This window comes from Notolabrus celidotus, chromosome 14 (genome assembly GCF_009762535.1).
Source record: "Notolabrus celidotus isolate fNotCel1 chromosome 14, fNotCel1.pri, whole genome shotgun sequence".
NCBI lineage: Eukaryota > Metazoa > Chordata > Actinopteri > Labriformes > Labridae > Notolabrus > Notolabrus celidotus.
Genome location: NC_048285.1, coordinates 17770814 through 17788684, shown reverse-complemented (window position 1 = coordinate 17788684; position 17871 = coordinate 17770814). Strand labels below are relative to the sequence as shown.

Genomic DNA, 17871 nt, shown 5'->3' with positions numbered 1-17871 from the left:
ATGGTTACTTGTAATAAAGAGAGGACTAAGGATATAAAGTTTTACATTAATATAAATATACATATATTAAAAGTTAAGGAAAGACATGACTTTCCTTGACATTCTTCTGAGTTAAAGAAATTTGACCACATCCAGAAAGTGATGGTTGATACATGTGGGGTAATATAACTGTAAAGTGTAAACAGCTGATCCCATTGTTTGAGTTTTATCACACATGTAACAACAAAACCATAAACTTCTTGTTGCAGAACAAGTTAAAGGTGACATATCATGCAAAATTGACTTTTTAATGGTTCTCTACCTGAAATATGTGTCCCTGGCATGTCTACAAACCCCCTGAGAATGAAAAAAATCCATTCTGCCCCTGTTCTGATTTCTGCACCTTCTATAAATGTGTGTGAAATGAGCCGTTTCAGACTTCCGTGTTTCTGTTACGTCACAACCATATCCGGTCTGTAACGGAGTCAGAGCTCGGAGCTTGTTCAGCCCATAGACTGTATAAAGTACAACTCAACCCCTCCTCTGTTTTTCATTACCTGCACACGTGTGTTAACAAGGAGCTTAGGAGGGAGGCATGCTAGTTGTAGGCTGTCTTAATAAACACAAAGGTCAGGTTTACTCCCCACGTCTGCAGATTTGAAGATCTAGTGGATGATTTTTATTTTCCATGGAAAAGTGCTAGCGCTAGTTAGCATAGCCACATGGCTACAGCTGTAGCTGTGTACCAAGACACACGTCTACATACTGACAAATAAAACAATAAGTAACACAGAGTCTGTGACCAATCCTTCAGAAATGTCCTGCTCCCTTTCTGGCAGAGGTCGGTTTTACTCCCCACGCCTGCAGATTTAGTGGATGATTTTTACTTTTCATGGATAAGTGCTAGCGCTAGTTAGCATAGCCACAAAGCTACATGTCATAGCTGTAGCTGCGTACCAAGACACACGTCTACATACTGACAAATAAACAACAAGAAACACTAAATCTGTGACCAATCCTTCAGAAACGTCCTGCTGCAGGCGCCTCTCTGTCAGGATCAGATTCTGGATCAGATTCAGAGGGTTGAAGTAACGCTATCTCTGAGCAGCCGTGTATGTTCAGCCAACATGTAAACATTAGATCAACGTGCAGGAGAGCCGAGGGCACATCCACTTCCTGAGGGGGCGTGGTCAGAGAGAAAACAGACTGTTCTGAACAGTGCTGAAGAAGAGGGTTTTTCAGGCATGCCAAAATCTGATTTCAAAGTGTTTTTTTGAGCATAAACTTTAAAGACATGTTTTGGGGACCTCTTAGACCAATATATATTGATGAAAAAAGTGTGATATGTCACCTTTAATACCTGTATTTAAATAATTGAAGGGATCAAGCTTAAAGGGACATTTCAGCAAACATCCCTTTCAATCTGTCCAATGGTAATATAAACCATATCACTAAAGTGAGATAGGAGGGATATTCTCTGATTTAGACTTAGCAGTCACTCCTGGTAGCATTTTACCCGTCACTTTGTATCCCTAGATTTGCAGACCTGCAGGTTATTGGGCCAATTTTCTGAGAGGGAGGTAAAATGAACAACCACAAAGATTTTCCGAGAAGTAGATGAGGGCATGTTGCTTTGACAGCTACAGTGCTGTGAAAAAGTATTTGCCCCCTTCCTGATATCTCATATTATTGCACATTTTTCACACGTAAATGATTCAGATCATCAAACACATTTTCATTTTAGACAAAAATAACCAGAGTAAACCTTAAACGCAGTTTTTAAATGATGGTTTCATTTTTCAAGGGAAAAAGTGATCCAAACCCACCTGACCCTGTGTGAAAAAGTATTTGCCCCCCTTGTTAAATCACAAATTAAATGTGATTAACCTGATTTTTTCGAAAGCTGAGCTCAATTTCACTAGCCACACCTAGACCTGATTACTGCCAGACCTGTTGAATCAAGGAATCACTTAAATAGAACCTGTCTGACAAAGTGAAGTGGGCTAAAAGATCTCAAAAAGCAACACATCATGCCACCATCCAAAGAAATTCCAGAACAGATGAGAAACAAAGTCATTGACATCTATCAGTCTGGAAAAGGTTACAAAGCCATTTCTAAGGCTTTGGGACTCTAGAGAACCACAGTGAGAGCTATTATCAACAAATGGAGAAGGCTTGGAACAGTGGTGAACCTTCCCATCGTCGGCGGCAGCCATATTGCTGCTGTCGAGCGATTGTGACGTAAAGAGGCGGGCTTTGAACCTCCTCGCCAACAGCTACAGTGTTCCCGCCTGTCAATCAAGTCAGCTGTGCGTCTCATTGGAAGACTCGTAATCTCAATATCAGGAGTTAGGAGTGGCCGGCCTACAAAAATCACTCCAAGAGCACAGCGACGACTCATCCAGGAGGTCCCAAAAGAACCCAGAACCACTTCTAAAGAACTGCAGGCCTCACTTGCCTCAGTTAAGGTCAGTGTCCGTGATTCCACAATAAGAAAGAGATCGGGCAGAAATGGCATCCATGGCATCCATGGGAGAGTTCCAAGGCAAAAACCACTGCTGACCAAAAGAACACGAAGGCTCGTCTCACATTCACTAAAAACATCTTGATGATCCCCAAGACTTCTGGGAAAACATTCTGTGGACTGACGAGACAAAAGTTGAACTTTTTGGAAAGTGTGCATCTCGTTACATCTGGCGTAAAACCAACACAGCATTTGATAAAAAGAACATCATAGCAACAGTCAAACATGGTGGTGGTAGAGTGATGTTCTGGGGCTGCTTTGCTGCATCTGGACCTGGACGACTTGCTGTGATTGATGGAACCATGAATTCTGCTCTTTACCAGAAAATCCTGAAGGAGAATGTCCGGACATCAGTTCGAGACCTCAAGCTTAAGCGCACTTGGGTTATGCACAAGCGGCAACCTCCGGTCTAAAAATATGAGTCAATGCGGAAGTGTTAAAAGCTGCAGTTCATCGAGGATCCGCTTGAGGCTGGCTCCGGAAGTACCGGAAGTCACATACACATGAATAGGAAAAAGAGGATCTTTGCAGCATTAATAAACATGTTTACAGCCTGGTACAAAAGATGAGTGTAGTCTGAATAGTTAATTTCTCGATGTCCTCTCACTGTGAGGGGGGTGAATTTTTTTCTAATTCAGCAATTTCGAAGTTATTGAGATTACTAGTCTTCCAATGAGAGGCTCAGCTGCCTGCAGGAACGCTGCAGCTGTTGGCTAGGAGGCTCAAAGCCCGCCTCTTTACGTCACACTGGCTCGACAGAAGCAATATGGCTGCCGCTCCCGATTGGCTTCAAAACAGCAACAATGATCCAAAACACACCAGCAAGTCCACCTCTGAATGGCTTAAAAAAAAAACAAATGAAGGTTTTGGAGTGGCCTACTCAAAGTCTGGACTTGAATCTGATTGAGATGCTGTGGTATGACCTTAAACAGGCTGTTTATGCTTGAAAACCCTCCAGAGTGGCTGAATTAAAACAATTATTTAAAGAAGAGAGGGCCAAAATTCATACATTCGTAAAAGACTCATCGCCAGTTATCACAAACGCTTGATTGCAGTTTTTGTCTCCTAGGGTGGCACAACCAGTTGTTAGGTTTAAGGGGCAATTACTTTTTCACACAGGGTCAGGTGGGTTTAGATGACATTTTTCCCTTATAAAATAAAATCATCATTTAAAAACTGCATTTAATGTTTACTCTGGTTATCTTTGTCTAATATTGAAATGTGTTTGATGATCTGAAACATTTAAGTGTGAAAAATGTGCAAAAATATAAGAAATCAGGAAGTGGGCAAATACTTTTTCACAGCACTGTACGTTGGTCTCACCTTGGAGATTTGGCCGATCTCATTACACTCGAATGACATTTCTTTGACATTCGTGAGGAGAGTCATATGAAAAGGATGTGATTTGTTGAAGAAGGACATGCTGGCTGAGCCTTCCTGTGGTTTTTTTCTTTATAAAATAATAAATAGCATTCTAGACTTTGGCCCTAGTCGATTCTTAATGTGGTTTTCACCATGGTGACAGCAGAGCATTTGATCCATCACACAGGGACCAATTTTTGGGTAGCAATTTTAAGTTATCAAGCTGGTTCCTTTAGCTTTTACACAGCCCATTAACACAAGCTATAGCAGCACCCCAGTCACCAGCATCTTGTCTAATAGCTCCTGCAATTATGTCTTAGTGTCTGCCTGTCTTTCAGCCTGTCTGTATGGCAATATATTACCGTGTGTGTTTGCATTCCTGTACCTGGCTACCTGCGTCTGTGCACTCATGAGACATCACTCCTGGCTGCTGCTTGCCAGCCTGCCTGTGTCTCCCAACCTGTCAGATCAGCTTCCTCTGTAGTATAAGGCAGAATAACTTTGATGAGCTGGAAATAGCTTCTGCTTAAACCATCCTCCTCGTCTGCCTCCTGCATCCACTCTCTGCAGCTTCACACAGGGCATCAAAATACAATTTCACGTCATCAGGTTTGTGACTTAGGCTGAGCTGTACCAGATGTGGCTGGCTAAAGAGCATACACATACACAAATAGAGTGACATCTTAAAGACGACATATTTATCTTTTCTGTAGTGTTCGGGCTGCACTGGATTGAAGAGGAGTTGGGATATTTTTTACACCGCAGACTTTTTACAGATGCCATACTGTTTGCTCTGGTGAAGCAGTTTCAGCTGAATAAAAACATGAAGCTGAATGAGAAATTGGCTCCTCTTTGTTGACTTTTGTGGGTCCCTTTCCAAGGACAACAGGAAAAACAAAATGCTATCCTGTGAAGTGTGTGTCCCCTCTATTCCACAGAGTTCAAGGCAGCTTGTGTGTGTTTGTGTGTGTGTTTGTATCTCTGACTTTATGAGGACTGAGTTTAACACCCTGAGAGTGAGGATATTTTGGGAGACTAATGATGATGTTTTTTGGCTAGTGCATTTTTTTTCATTAACTATTTAGTTGTTCAGGCTGTATGATGGTGGGTGGTTAGAACGGTCATCTCAGAGCAAAAGGTTGTAATTCCAATTTTGCAGATGGCAGAGGCCGTGCTGTGTGAAGCTTGCTTGTTCTTGGAACATTGCACAGTATAGTGCTACAAGCTACCAACATCACATCCACCAGTGACTAAATTTAGCTTCCATCAACGAAATGCTTGATCAGTGGTGTATTTGGCTGACTCAAGAGCATGTTATTTCACAGATACACATGGAATTAACAACATGGGAGCTTGTGTCTTAAGATGCTTTGCACAATTATATTGGTATTCAGAGAAGGTTTAATGTGACAGCGGAGTGAAAAATGCCTTAGTAGAGCATACACCTAAACCAAGATGAGTGCTTGTGTCAGAGTCTCTTAACACTAGCTAAATCAAAAGGCAGAATCAGCCCCATCTGAAGAAAACTTTAGCCTCTCATTGAGAGGGCCAAGCTGACAGGTGCCTTGTCCTTGTCAATTTTCAGAGCGCTACTCACCAGAGTTTACTGTTGCTCGATAGCATTCCCGCGCGATTCCTCTTCCCTAAGTAATGACCATTGGGTCTGTTACTAAAATGCTCTGTATGCTTCATACTTGCTTTCATTAAATAGCATTTCAACAAGAAACTGTACAAACTATTGATAGAGATTGTGTCTAGGGATGCACCGAAAATTCGGCCACCGAATATTTCCGGCCAAAAGTGCATTTTCCATTTTCAGCCGAAACACATCTATCACCGAAACAACACGGCTGAAACAGAATGTTGTGCTGACGCACTGCTAACTAGGCCAACTATGTGTATCTGTGATATACGTGAAGTGGCAGGTAAACATAGTAGCGTAGCAGGGTGATATGTGACAGACAACAACATTGATTGGCGCACCCTCCTCTCTGTGTTACCCTCTGTGACACAGAGCAGAGCCACTTATCAGCTGCAGCAGCTGTAGCTCGCGTTGCAGGGATTTTCATCTGTTGCCACAGCTCTACCTGCTTCAAAGTGTGTTAAAACTCGGTTGTCTAAAGTCCGAAACATGTAGGATTGATGACTGTAGCTGTGACTTGAAGCTAAATGAACAACTCTACATATTTGAACTCCCGACGGCCGCCGTTAAACGTAGTTAAGCTACTTGGAAGATAAACATTACGTTCCTGAAGAACCCTTCACAGTGAAAGTCCCCGTATGTTACATAATCCAAAAAACCTTATTTTGAAACGGGTACAACAGGAAGCAGCATGTTGTCAGCTGCAAGTACCTGTTAATGTCTAAATTATATTAAAAGGGGAGGAGGAGAGAAATGGTAATTCAGATAATACAGATTTAGTAAGAAGAAGAAGAACGTACTTTATTAATCCCCAGGGAGAAATTTAATTTTTTCACTTGTGTTATTTTTCAGTCATGCTACACGCACAGTTTTTGGTATATACATACAATGCACACACATGTAGTGGACATGCACTTAGGGAGAGATGTCAGAGTGAGGATGCTGCCATCAACCAGCGCAACCCAAGCAGTTGGGGGTTCAGTGCTTTGCTCAAGGGTACCTCTTCACCTGCCCCAGGCAGGTGAACCAGCGCCCCTCCAGCCACCAGTCCACTTGCCAAACTTGTCCATACTGGGACTCGAACCGGCGACCCTTCGGTTCCCAAGTCAAGTCCCTATGGACTGAGCTACTTCCGCCCCCAAAGAAGCTAAAGTACTGAGTTCTGAACAAAAAGGATTATAAAATCATATTTCTGTGGTCTCAGGCTACATGAGTATAGTTTTGCATTGCAGACTTGTTTGATAGGGGTCACAGTGAGTTAACATATTTTCATGTGAGATCTTTATTATTGTGTAAAAGAATCAACTATATAAAAAGGAAAATTATGAATGAATCACAAACAAATGAAAAAATAAATAAACAAATGAACTAATTCATGAAGGAATCAATCAATCAATCAATAAATACATAAATAGGTATGTATGTTTGTCTATGTTTGTCAATTTTGTAATTGATTTATTCTTTGAAGCATTAATATTAATTTATGCTGTTGCATTGCTTTAATTTCGTGAGGTTAGTGCACAGCCATAGCCATAAAAGCAATGGTACTAATAATTAGCATTATAATTCATTTTGGTGTTTCGGTTTTCGGCCTTGGTTTCCTCATTTTCAGTTTTCGGTTTCAGCCAAGAATTTTCATTTGGGTGCATCCCTAATTGTGTCTTAGCGTTAGCAGCAGTTGATACTCAGAAATTTTACCCCGAAAAAACAAGTGTGATCATTTTCTCCTCCTTACTGACATCTGCCATTGTTGTTGAAAACGTTAATTTCAGAAGCCCCGCCCCTTTCTCGACTCTGATTGCTCAGTAATCAAGAAGTGACATTGATGAGCACGATGCCGTTCAAGTGTTATCTCAACTCATTTTACAAATTTAAACCCTTAGAGACAATTCATGTTGAAACAAGTGAAGTCTTTGCACTTTACTCTGGCAAATACTGCATATTTACACCTGTGCGCAAACACTCCAACCACTCACGCTTCACAAGTCCAAAACCTCATTACACTAAGTCAACTACATTTTCCAAAAGGCATCCGAAGAGTCTAAAGCCTTTAAAGCACACAGTGCTGCAAATACAAACAGCACCACCATCAACATGGCTAATGGCATCACTGTTTTCTACATCAACATCACTAGCAGCTCAAGCATAATTACTGTCATCAAAGTCATACGGTACATCCCCTGCTATTACTGTATCCCAGACATCCTCACACTTCTTTATACATTCCTTTTCACAAGTCAGTGAAGCCTCTTTCACCTTTTAATGTTGATTACAGGTTTGTAACGCCAATCCCACAAAGAGTGTGAAACACCGACAGACAGCTGGCCAACCCTAGAAACTGTGTGTAATGGAGTAATTTATTAAATGACATAGGCAGACAGTAATCACCACAAAGAAGTGCATTTTTTAACCACAAGGCCATCGGCAGAAACGAGCAAATTAAAGGAGAAACCTATTAAAACAAGTATTGGAAGTGTGGTTATCTACTGGGGCTGCTGTGGGACAATACAGTGAGCCAAAATGGCAAACCGTGCTCTCCAGCTGTGCTTATCAAAGGTGGAAAAGATTCTCTGCAAGCCTTTGAAGCCTGCTGTTTTGTTGAACTTGGAAATCCTGTACCTGCATTGCAGCTCCGGTGAGGTTTCAGAGATTATTGGATGTTCTCCTTTACCTTACTGACAACTGCACCAGTCTCCTCCCTAATGAAAGTGCACTTCTGTAGCATGCAGACTGGGAGAGCAGGGACACAATGGATGTGAAAGTGAATGGTTTGCATAGTGAGCATGAGGGGAATTCTTTCTGTGCATGTCTTTTTAAGGCCATCACAGTAGGTCAAAATATTCAACCACTTTTATGTTACTGTGGGTGAGAGTTACAGTACTGAGAACACTGCTATCAGTATTGGAGGTTTGCTGGATTAATGTGCGTCCTGGTGTGCCCCATGCCTTTGGGCACGGCTCCACCTCAACTCCTGCCTCCTCAGCCATGGCTGGAAAATATTCATGAATTGGTCACGCTCTATTAGGCTGTCACTGGCTCGGGTGATTAATGAGGCTGGCACATGTGGACGAGCCACGGACAGCATGCTGCCAACCGATCGACTGACTGTGTGAGCTGACTGGGAGAGGTGGGGCTGCAAGAGCTGGAGCCAAGGTTGAATGGGTTTCAGCTGATTCTATTGCTGCACACACACCTTTACACACAGAGGAATGCAAACACACACTGACCTGGGCAAGCTGCCATTTGCTGCATTTTCTATTGAATGAAAGAGGGTCACATGACAGGGTGCAATCAATACAGTTACGTCATTTTCTGGACTGTGTCCCTCCTGTAGCGAATGTATAATTCATTGGTGGTTTCCCTTCCCCACCTCCTCTCACCCTAATGACTATAATTCACCTCAACCGCATCTGCTGGTTAGCATCCCCTTCTCGCCTCTACGTTCTTTCCACACCGCACTTTCCCCCGCCTCTCATCTCTTATGTCAGCCACCTCTTGGTAACTTCTATCCACCTCTCATCATCACTCATTTCATTACTTTTCATATGATTGGATTTCATTTCCAGACCTCTTCTGGCCCACTGACACGTAAAAAGAACCTCACAACCAATCCTTGCACCCGAACATAACTAGAAGAATCAAAAATATATATTAAAAAGAGTTTCTTTTCTAAAAACTTGTGAGAATTAAAGTCAAAGGGTGCTGAAAAGGGTAACCTGTCATATCTGTTCTCCCTGGAGCCATTTTGATCAACTCTCATGGGATATAATGTCAGAGAAAAAGGGATCAAAGACTTGAATTGGGTGAATAACTGACAGGTACAGAAATAGCTGAAAGAGAAACTGCTAATGATTCATTTCTGATACATTTTTTATTATTTATGTGACAGGTAATGAGGTTGGGTTAAACTTCTAGATTTTTTCAATAACTATTCTTTAAAACAGTTCTTCTTAACCTAACGTTACCCTTAAAGATGCTTATATCAGGGGAAATCCTTTCATGTAAGGTACCATCTAATTTACTTTCATAAATTGCAATTGGGCGTACACACAAACAAGATTTGGTTTAAAACCAAACAGGCATTGATTCCAGGGACAAATTTGATCTGAAAGGTTGCAAATCAAAAGAGACTTTAGAGTAAAGATCAGGAAAATAGTCACAGAGGAAGTTCAAAGGCAGAAGACCTAAGACTTAAGATGGACAGGGCTGGGTGACTCTTTGCCATCTTTGGTCTCTCTGACTCATGGCTGATGTCTCGAGCCCATTTTCTTCCTTTAGAGCAGACTGCTGATTAGAAAAAAGGTTAGTGGGTGAGACTTGGGGCCGTGGTGCCCTTGTCTGGGGAGTTGTAATTACTGCTTGTTGGATTATAAGAGGGTGGGAACAGGTCATGATTTAATCTTCCTCTCTATTTACAAAAATAACTTCTTTTGAGGAGATTTTCCAAGGTCATTCAGCTTCGTATCTTTACAATATAAGGATGCCTTGGATGTGTGGAGGGTCAGATCTTTGGTGGGAACAGCTGCAAATTTTATCCGTGTCTCTTTAATCAGATGTTTTATAAAATCAGCAGGTGGTATTTTCAGAGTGTGCAGACATCCTTTCAACGCTAGAGGTTGGAGACAGTTTATACATGACACGATGCAACACTCAATTTAAGGAAGATGTTAACTTTTTAAAAGAGAAAAAAAAAAATCAAAGTTTATGGGATTTATTTTTGCTGCTAACATCCGGCATGCTGCTGTGAGGGAGTTATTTTGCAAAGGATTGCAGCAGCTGCTTCAGAAGGGAGTGTGTCACAGGGTGAGATGTTGATAAGCACTGCATCTGTTGTCTGAACACAGTCGGCGCGTGAGAGGCTTATGTGTGCTAACACGTGTTAAAGAATACCAGACACTAAACAAAAATGTTTGCACTTTGTTGGCAGATGTAGGGCATGCGTGTGAGCATCCTCCCCTGGTGTTTATCATTGTGTGTTTTATTGTGAGGGTGTGAAAGCTGCACTCACAGTCAGCCTGTGCACAGATGAGGCAGGCAGTGGTGCCGTTAAAGAAGGTGAGTAGCCCGGCTACGGCCAGGCTGATGTCTGTGTTAGTTGGTCGCAGGTCCAGCGTTGTGAATCGCGGGAACTGAACCTTCAGGATGTCTTCTGGAGCCACCTTGACATAGGGCACCTGCAGAGAGACGCTGATGTTAGCCCATCTATTGCATTTTAATCATACACAATTGATTGACATTTTATATTCATATTCAACTTTTAAAATAACAGCAGAAGTCAGCAGACAGGACAAATGTAAAAAATATAAAAACAACAGAGCATGTTTAGTTGAACTGCAGAATAAAAATAGTTCAATGTCAGCAGATAGACAGAGGAAAAAGCTGCTCTGTAGAAATCATATTAATCTGCTATGATATATTGCAAGCAAGGATAACCCAGGGGTCTTAGTAATGTGCATATTCAGTTTATACATATTTTTTTCAGTGACTGAGGCACTGAAGCTCATGTAAGGTACAAGAATGGATGTAAAAACTTATTTTTGTTCCGCCCACAAAAACAAGCCCTTGTTAGAGAAATCATCAGTAACCCACCCTCCCACCCATCCACCCATCCACTGTTACAAAACATTTGCTTCACTGTGGCACACTGTGGAGCAGCTCAGCCATGTGTTTCAAGAAAGATTTTTATACCACAAAGACATGCACACACTACCAAACATCCTCAGGAATGCAATGATATTTTTGGAATATAAATTGGTGCTTTTTGAAGATTATTACATAAGAATAAAAAACCTGAGAAGTTTTTTTTTTTTACCAATCTGAACACAACTGCCCAAAAAATTCTTATCATCCTACAAGGCTAGAAAAGTAGGATGTGTCTAAAAATAGTCAATAAACCTTTGAGTTTCCTGATTATACCAACTTTTCTGTAGACCAATACCTGAAATAACGAAGTAACACTGAGATCAAATTATCAACAGAAGCTTTAATGTATGAGTGTTTTTATCTATATCACATGAACAGTGTGGGAGTTGTAGTCCCTCTACCAAAACAAGTATCTCACACTATTATTCTTGTAGTAAACTGACTCAACTCCACAAGCGGCAAACACAGTATGTGCTAATTTGGTTGGTGGTGAATGCCTTATAAGCTACAAGTAGTAGCGGTCTGTAGACACAAGCGAGCAACTTTTCAATAGCTAAAATGAAAATTATTCAGAAAAGCAGCTAAATTATTAGCATGTCAAAGCAAAAGTATAGGTTTTTGCTTTGGTATTGAATAAACCTTTGTTAATCATGTAGCTAAGAGACTGGCCTGTACAGTTAAAAAAAATTCAAAGATGCCTTCTTCTTTGGTCAAAATGACTGTTTTTGCTAATTAGCTTGAAATGTTTGAAGAGATAGCTACTAATTTAGACAGAAGAGCTATAGATTTATAGCTAAGAACTATAGATACCATAAGGATACAAATGGACTTGGAAAAAAATTGGTGTAAGGTAAAAGAAAGAGTCTTTGCTGTGTCATCCTACCAGTAACAGGCTACTGTAGCTTAGCTTGCCACATTTCTTTTAGGCATAGCTTCAATAGAGTTGAGCTTGATTTTATGTAGAGTCACTGGTTGCTTAGCTCATTACATCTTACAAGAAGCTTGCCCAACACTGATAAAAGTCTTGTGAAAAGCTAGACCAGTGTTTTTCAACCTTTTTTTGAGCCAAGGCACATGTCTTACATTGAAAATATCCGGAGTCACACCACCAACCAAAAATGTTACAAAATGACACATTTAGTCTTTAGTCTTTTAGTCTACTTCTTTAACTGTGTCAGGGTGAAGCATCTTATTTACAATAGCTTTTGCAGGTAGTATAAATGTCTCTGCCACAGTGTGTGGCTTTTTTGATTTGGCTACGAGTTCAGCTACTAAGTAGCTAGCTTTGAGAGCTCTCACAGACACCGTAGTAGTTTTTCTAATAAAAGTTGCCTTTTCCACCACCCATATTACGCTCTTCATCCGGGTTAGAATTTTGTCCAAGGCCCTGTTTGAAGTTTTCATTTTTCCTTTTTTAAAATATTTATCCATCGCTGTTGTACGCCTACATCTTGTCACATACACCTCACGCGCATCATTAATTCTATTGTCTTAAATTAACAAGGTCATTAGTGTGCTTCATTGCCACCCACTGGGTGAATAGCCCAGGTCAGTACATGGACGAGGACTGAATTACTCCGCCAGTCACTACACTGCAGGCACAGACGCACTACATTGCAAATTGTTTGCAGTACATGAATAATATTTCTTTTGGACTAACTAAGTGAAATTGGAAAATGTCCCACGGCACACCTGACGATCTGTCACGGCACACTAGTGTTCCACGGCACAGTGGTTGAAAATCACTGAGATAGACAAATTAAGAGTTTCCCACTTTGGGTCATAAAAAGGACATTTGTAGAGGATAATTGTTCAGCTACAATGTCTTCAAGTTTGGTCATTTTGAGCACAAATGGCAACATGGTTCTAAATCCACTGAACATGGACTAGAACATCCTAAAACTCTTGAAAAGCAGTGACGGCCCAATTCCATCTGATCCATGTCTGGTCTGTCTCCAATCCGTCACGGCACTGGAGTGGATATGTTTCTATTCTCAATGTCAATGTGTTAACTTCGACTGGATCAGCTTTGTTGCGTTCTGGCTGCGTCTCTTATCTGGCACACATGAGCCCTCAGGATCATATACCCAAGACTTCTACTACGACGCATCATTCTCAACAGAGAAGATCAAGTGAAACAAGAAGTCAGGCACCAAAACAAAATGAAAACATCTGGTTAATTTTCAGAATAAAACACTCTGTGTTATAGCCAGATTTTTTTTTCACTTTATTGTGACAACAAACCATCATAATAAGTGGCACCAGGTTTTGCCAATAGTCACAGCACAGAACAGATGCAACGAGTGGGTACAGAAAGTCAGCCAAGCCTTCTGCAGGAATCAATAAATACAAAATTCTTCCATTCCAGCCTCACTGCTGGGTTTTTCAAGGGTTGCTTTGCTGTGGCCTTGTAAATATCTGTATTCCTCAGCTGCCCCTAAAGAGTGTAACAGACCACCCTCACTGTGCCGCAGGTGTGTCTGCCACATGCTCATTTTGTCTGTCAGGAGGGATGTTAGTGTTAGGTAAACTCAAGCTAACCTTGAGTCTGAAATGTGTCTTGAACTCAGTAACACAGCTACCAACAAATCTGCAGAACTTAGGAAAGTACAAAAATGACATTTCACTGAATTCAAGCACTTATACCTTCCATTTCTTATAAAAAAAAGTCCAGCTCTTTTCAACATGATTTTGTGAATGGATACATGTGACCAGTGGTAAAAGGCAGTCCTATAGAAGTGACAGGTAGAGGAAGAGTGCTGGGGCAGGTGTCTGGTTGTTTGGCTGGACTGGCACTGGAGTAGAGCGCAGTGGGGCTTGAAGGGGATGCTGGAGGACATGCTGGGTGCGAGAGGAGGAACAGGGAAGGGAGACTCTTCATCATGGCAGATTGCCTGTCTGTGTGGTTCCAGATGCCCGAACATTGCTTTCCCCCCTCGTCCCAACATCCCCTCGATTGGTTTTCATCCCTGGCCATCAGGGTGTAATGAAGTCCCAGGGTGTCTGGATGGATGGAGGTGCGACCACAACTGACAGTCACAGCTTGAGGGCCATTCATTCTTTTCAAGACATGCTAAAACCTGTGTCATAGCTGCACACCACACCAGGGAAATGGGAGCCTCTCCAGCTGTGTCCCTCATCTTCCATGTTGCATTTGTACAATTTTTCACTACCTCTCTCATTGTTTGTCCCTTTCCCTCCTGTTTCTCTGCATACCACAGGTTGTTTACTGCGTTTCCTCCCTCACCTCCATTTCCCCTGCATTCCCTTCTTTCTTTACAGCAATGTGGATCGACACTACCCGACCCCTTTCACTTAGAAACCTAACATGCTTCAATAGGCTGTATTTGAAGCAGTAGGGGGCTTAGATGGCATCTTACACCAACACACACATATTCACACACACACTCAAACACACACTCCATTCCATTGGCCTGTTGGACCCTTTTGCCAGAAACGCTGGCATCTCTCAGGGATTACTTGGCTCTGCATCACTGATTATAATCAAATTCCAACTTATTATAACAATTTCCTCCGAAATAAGGGGAACAAGTCATTACATCACATTTTTCTCAATGAAAGTCCATGCAATCTATATTTAGGGCCCAATTAACAAAATAGTTACCAAAATAGGGAAATGCCAACTTCCTGTTTTAGGTCAAGATTTAAAATACAGGAAGCTAGTTTCTCTTACAATGTCCAATCATCTCCATATCTCACACGTATGATCATTGTCCAATCCATTCAGCACATATACAGTACATTCCAAATTTCAAAAACAGTCAAAGCTCCAATCATTGTAAAGGGGCAGATGGAGCTCTTGTATAAATTTGGGCTTAAAGTTTTCTAACATGCACAAAGGCGAGGACCCGTTCACTGCTTCTTGCAGTTCCAATATTTTACACTTTGTTATATACATTCACATAGGATCTAAAGGTAAATGGCAAAAAAGGACTTTATTTTTACATCATGCCTTCACACAACTCCCCCTGGTTAGAGCATTCTAATGAATTGGTTGTTTTAGAGAAGCTGTCACCATTCTCCTCATGTGGTGGAGTGACAAAGTGTTTTGAATCACAAACTCACTTAAAACATGGGTACTCCAAGCACAGAAAATCAATCACCACATTACTAACAGCAACTTGTCAGCCACATCAAAGTCGCTTGCCAGACTTCTTATCTGCAATGAACAGCTAGTATCAGACACTCTGCTTGTCGATTAATCCCTAAAATAAAAAACAGGAAATCTTTTCCTACATGTGTCTATGCAGGGTGCAGCTTTAAAGACCCCTTAAACCAAACAGCTGCATCATTTTCAGTGTTTCTCAGCAGGAAACATTTGGCATGCCAGCAATCCTGGGTACTAATCTACTTTTAGTCAATTGTATGCCAAACTGGCAGATTTAATTACTTGTTGATACTGTAATAGGAAATGACACTTGGTTGTTCAGCCTGGTGTTACTTGTTGAAGCTTTTTAATTCTTTAACAACAATAGGATGAATGCAAAAGCTGAATGGGTCTCTCATGGAGATACTTCTTACTAAACTCTACAGTCATTGTGTTTCTGCTCATTGCTTTTCATCTTTGCATTGGTGCATTGGCCTTGTTTGCAACCACAGCAGGACTCTTAATTAAAACAACGTACATAACCTGCCAAGAATGGCAGACAATGTTTCTGACAAGCTGGTGAACGACAGCCAAGAGATATGTTTCTTAGAAACAGTTGAGCAATAACAGAAGTGAAAGGAGAGAAGATTGGACTAAGCTCAGGGGTTGGGATGATTTCCTTTGCCCATTCGAATCCTGCTGGGTAAGGTCTCTCTGGGTGATATTTAAACCAGAACTTGTAATAGCTTTGTGTAATAGTGTGTAAACAAAGAAATTGAATTTTCCTTTGATAATTATGAAATGAGTAACTTCACATAAAGCATCTGAGAGGAACTTTCATTTACTGAGGATTTTGGCAGCCCCTGTAGAACGGGAAGTTGGTCCTCTTTTTACTGAACCTGACCTGTACATGCACATGAAGCTCTCCGCTCTTACTTACTTTTAATGGGATAACAAACAACCTCACCGTCAACTTTGCCATTAGATTTATATAAAGGCAAGCTCTTTCTGTGTGCATGCGATTTATATAAATCGAACAAGATGAATGAAGTGGCAGACATATAGAATAACTTTAAAAAATATGGTCAATATTTGAGCTGTTGGTATGGTTTGCTATTGTAGATTATTGTGCAATAATGTTGCATTTTGACTGTTTTCTAACCACATAAATAAAGACATCACATTTATTTTCAATGTACAAGGTTTGCATTCCTTGGGCATTGCATATCTCAGAGTGTTTTTAATTGGATCTCTGGACCTTTTTACTTCTACATAACCACAAACATGATTGTTGTTCATTCTCCCATCTAAACTCCCTCCATGTCCATGAATACTTCATGCTGTGTTTCACACACATTGTACCATTCTTCTATTATAATTTAAACAGAGTTCTCTCCTCCTTTTACTCTTGATGTTCATGTCTTTACATTCTCTTATAGTGTGGTAGAGAACTGAGACTGCCTTCAATTTTCTGTCTTAGTATGTCTGTATCATTACATCCTACATAAAGTTATCTCTCAACTGCAAATATTCCCTCCCCCCCAAAAAGAAGACCCTTTTTGATGTTGGTTGATCATCTTTAAGTCACTCAAAGTGGTACCAAGTGTCTGCTTCCATAATCATTTTGTCCTAAGATGTGTGTGTGTGCTACAGCTGCTGTCACATAGTTTTCTGAGTCATTAAAGGGTAGGCCTATAGTCTGGATTTTGTTAATGTCAATTGGAAAAATGTATTAATCCAACAGAAAATACATCTGGCATTTTGCAGTCTGTAAATCTGCTTGTCACAAACTATTACCAAGTACTTTAGTGTAATATTGTGAGTAGAGACAGCTTCTGCATTCAGGGAAGATTTACAAACCTTAAACTATTTGGTTAAGGGAAAGAAAATTATTAGAGGCACTGTAAACAACTTGTTTTTACGAGTACACAAGTTGTAACTCAAAATAAGAAGGAAGTGTCTTTTTAAAGCATCTGCTCAGGGCCGTGGCACTGCTGGAGTGGGAGAGAAGCTAATTACGTCTGAAAATTGCGAGGGAAAGAAAATCATAGCAAACAATAAAGCCCAAGGTAACCGCTTCACTTTTAATAATCTGGTAGAGAAGCTGTAAATAGAAGTAAGTGTCAGGGTGACTGCTGTGGAGAAAGACAGGCTTTTTATAAGCAAAAGGTGTCAGCGCTCGCAATAAAGTTACGCTTCTGTCAACTTTTATTATTAAAAGTTGTCAACTATATTGCGAGTGCTGACGTGTTTTGCTTTTGCTTATTGTGTGCACCTTGGGTCAGCATTGAGTGCTTTGAGAACTCTTTTGAATTGAGTGTGCAAGCTCTTTGTCTGAAAGACAGGATGTTACCAGGGGGAGTGCCTGTGAATGGAGGGAGACAGTGCAGGGGAAAGACGGAAAAGAGAAGAGACTGGACAGTGGGATAGGGAGACTGTGACCGCTAATCCACAGGAGAAAAACACGACGACTTAAGCGACTCGAGGTGGAAAATGAGATTAAGAAAATAATGTTTGTGACAGGAAAAATGGAAGACAAACACTAAACAGACATAAACAGGGAGTGAGAAACGACACAGGGGTTGCGATCAGCAGTCATTAAATTGTGTTATT

The 17871-nt window shown here is 41.0% G+C and overlaps 1 protein-coding gene across 1 annotated transcript in view; it reads right to left on the bottom strand.

Moving 5' to 3' along the window:
- Positions 1-17871, bottom strand: part of grik4 (glutamate receptor, ionotropic, kainate 4) — a 269756-nt gene that overhangs the window by 91148 nt on the left and 160737 nt on the right. Inside the window, 1 exon segment of the mRNA XM_034701916.1 lies at positions 10516-10681. Coding sequence (XP_034557807.1) covers positions 10516-10681 — 166 coding nt within the window.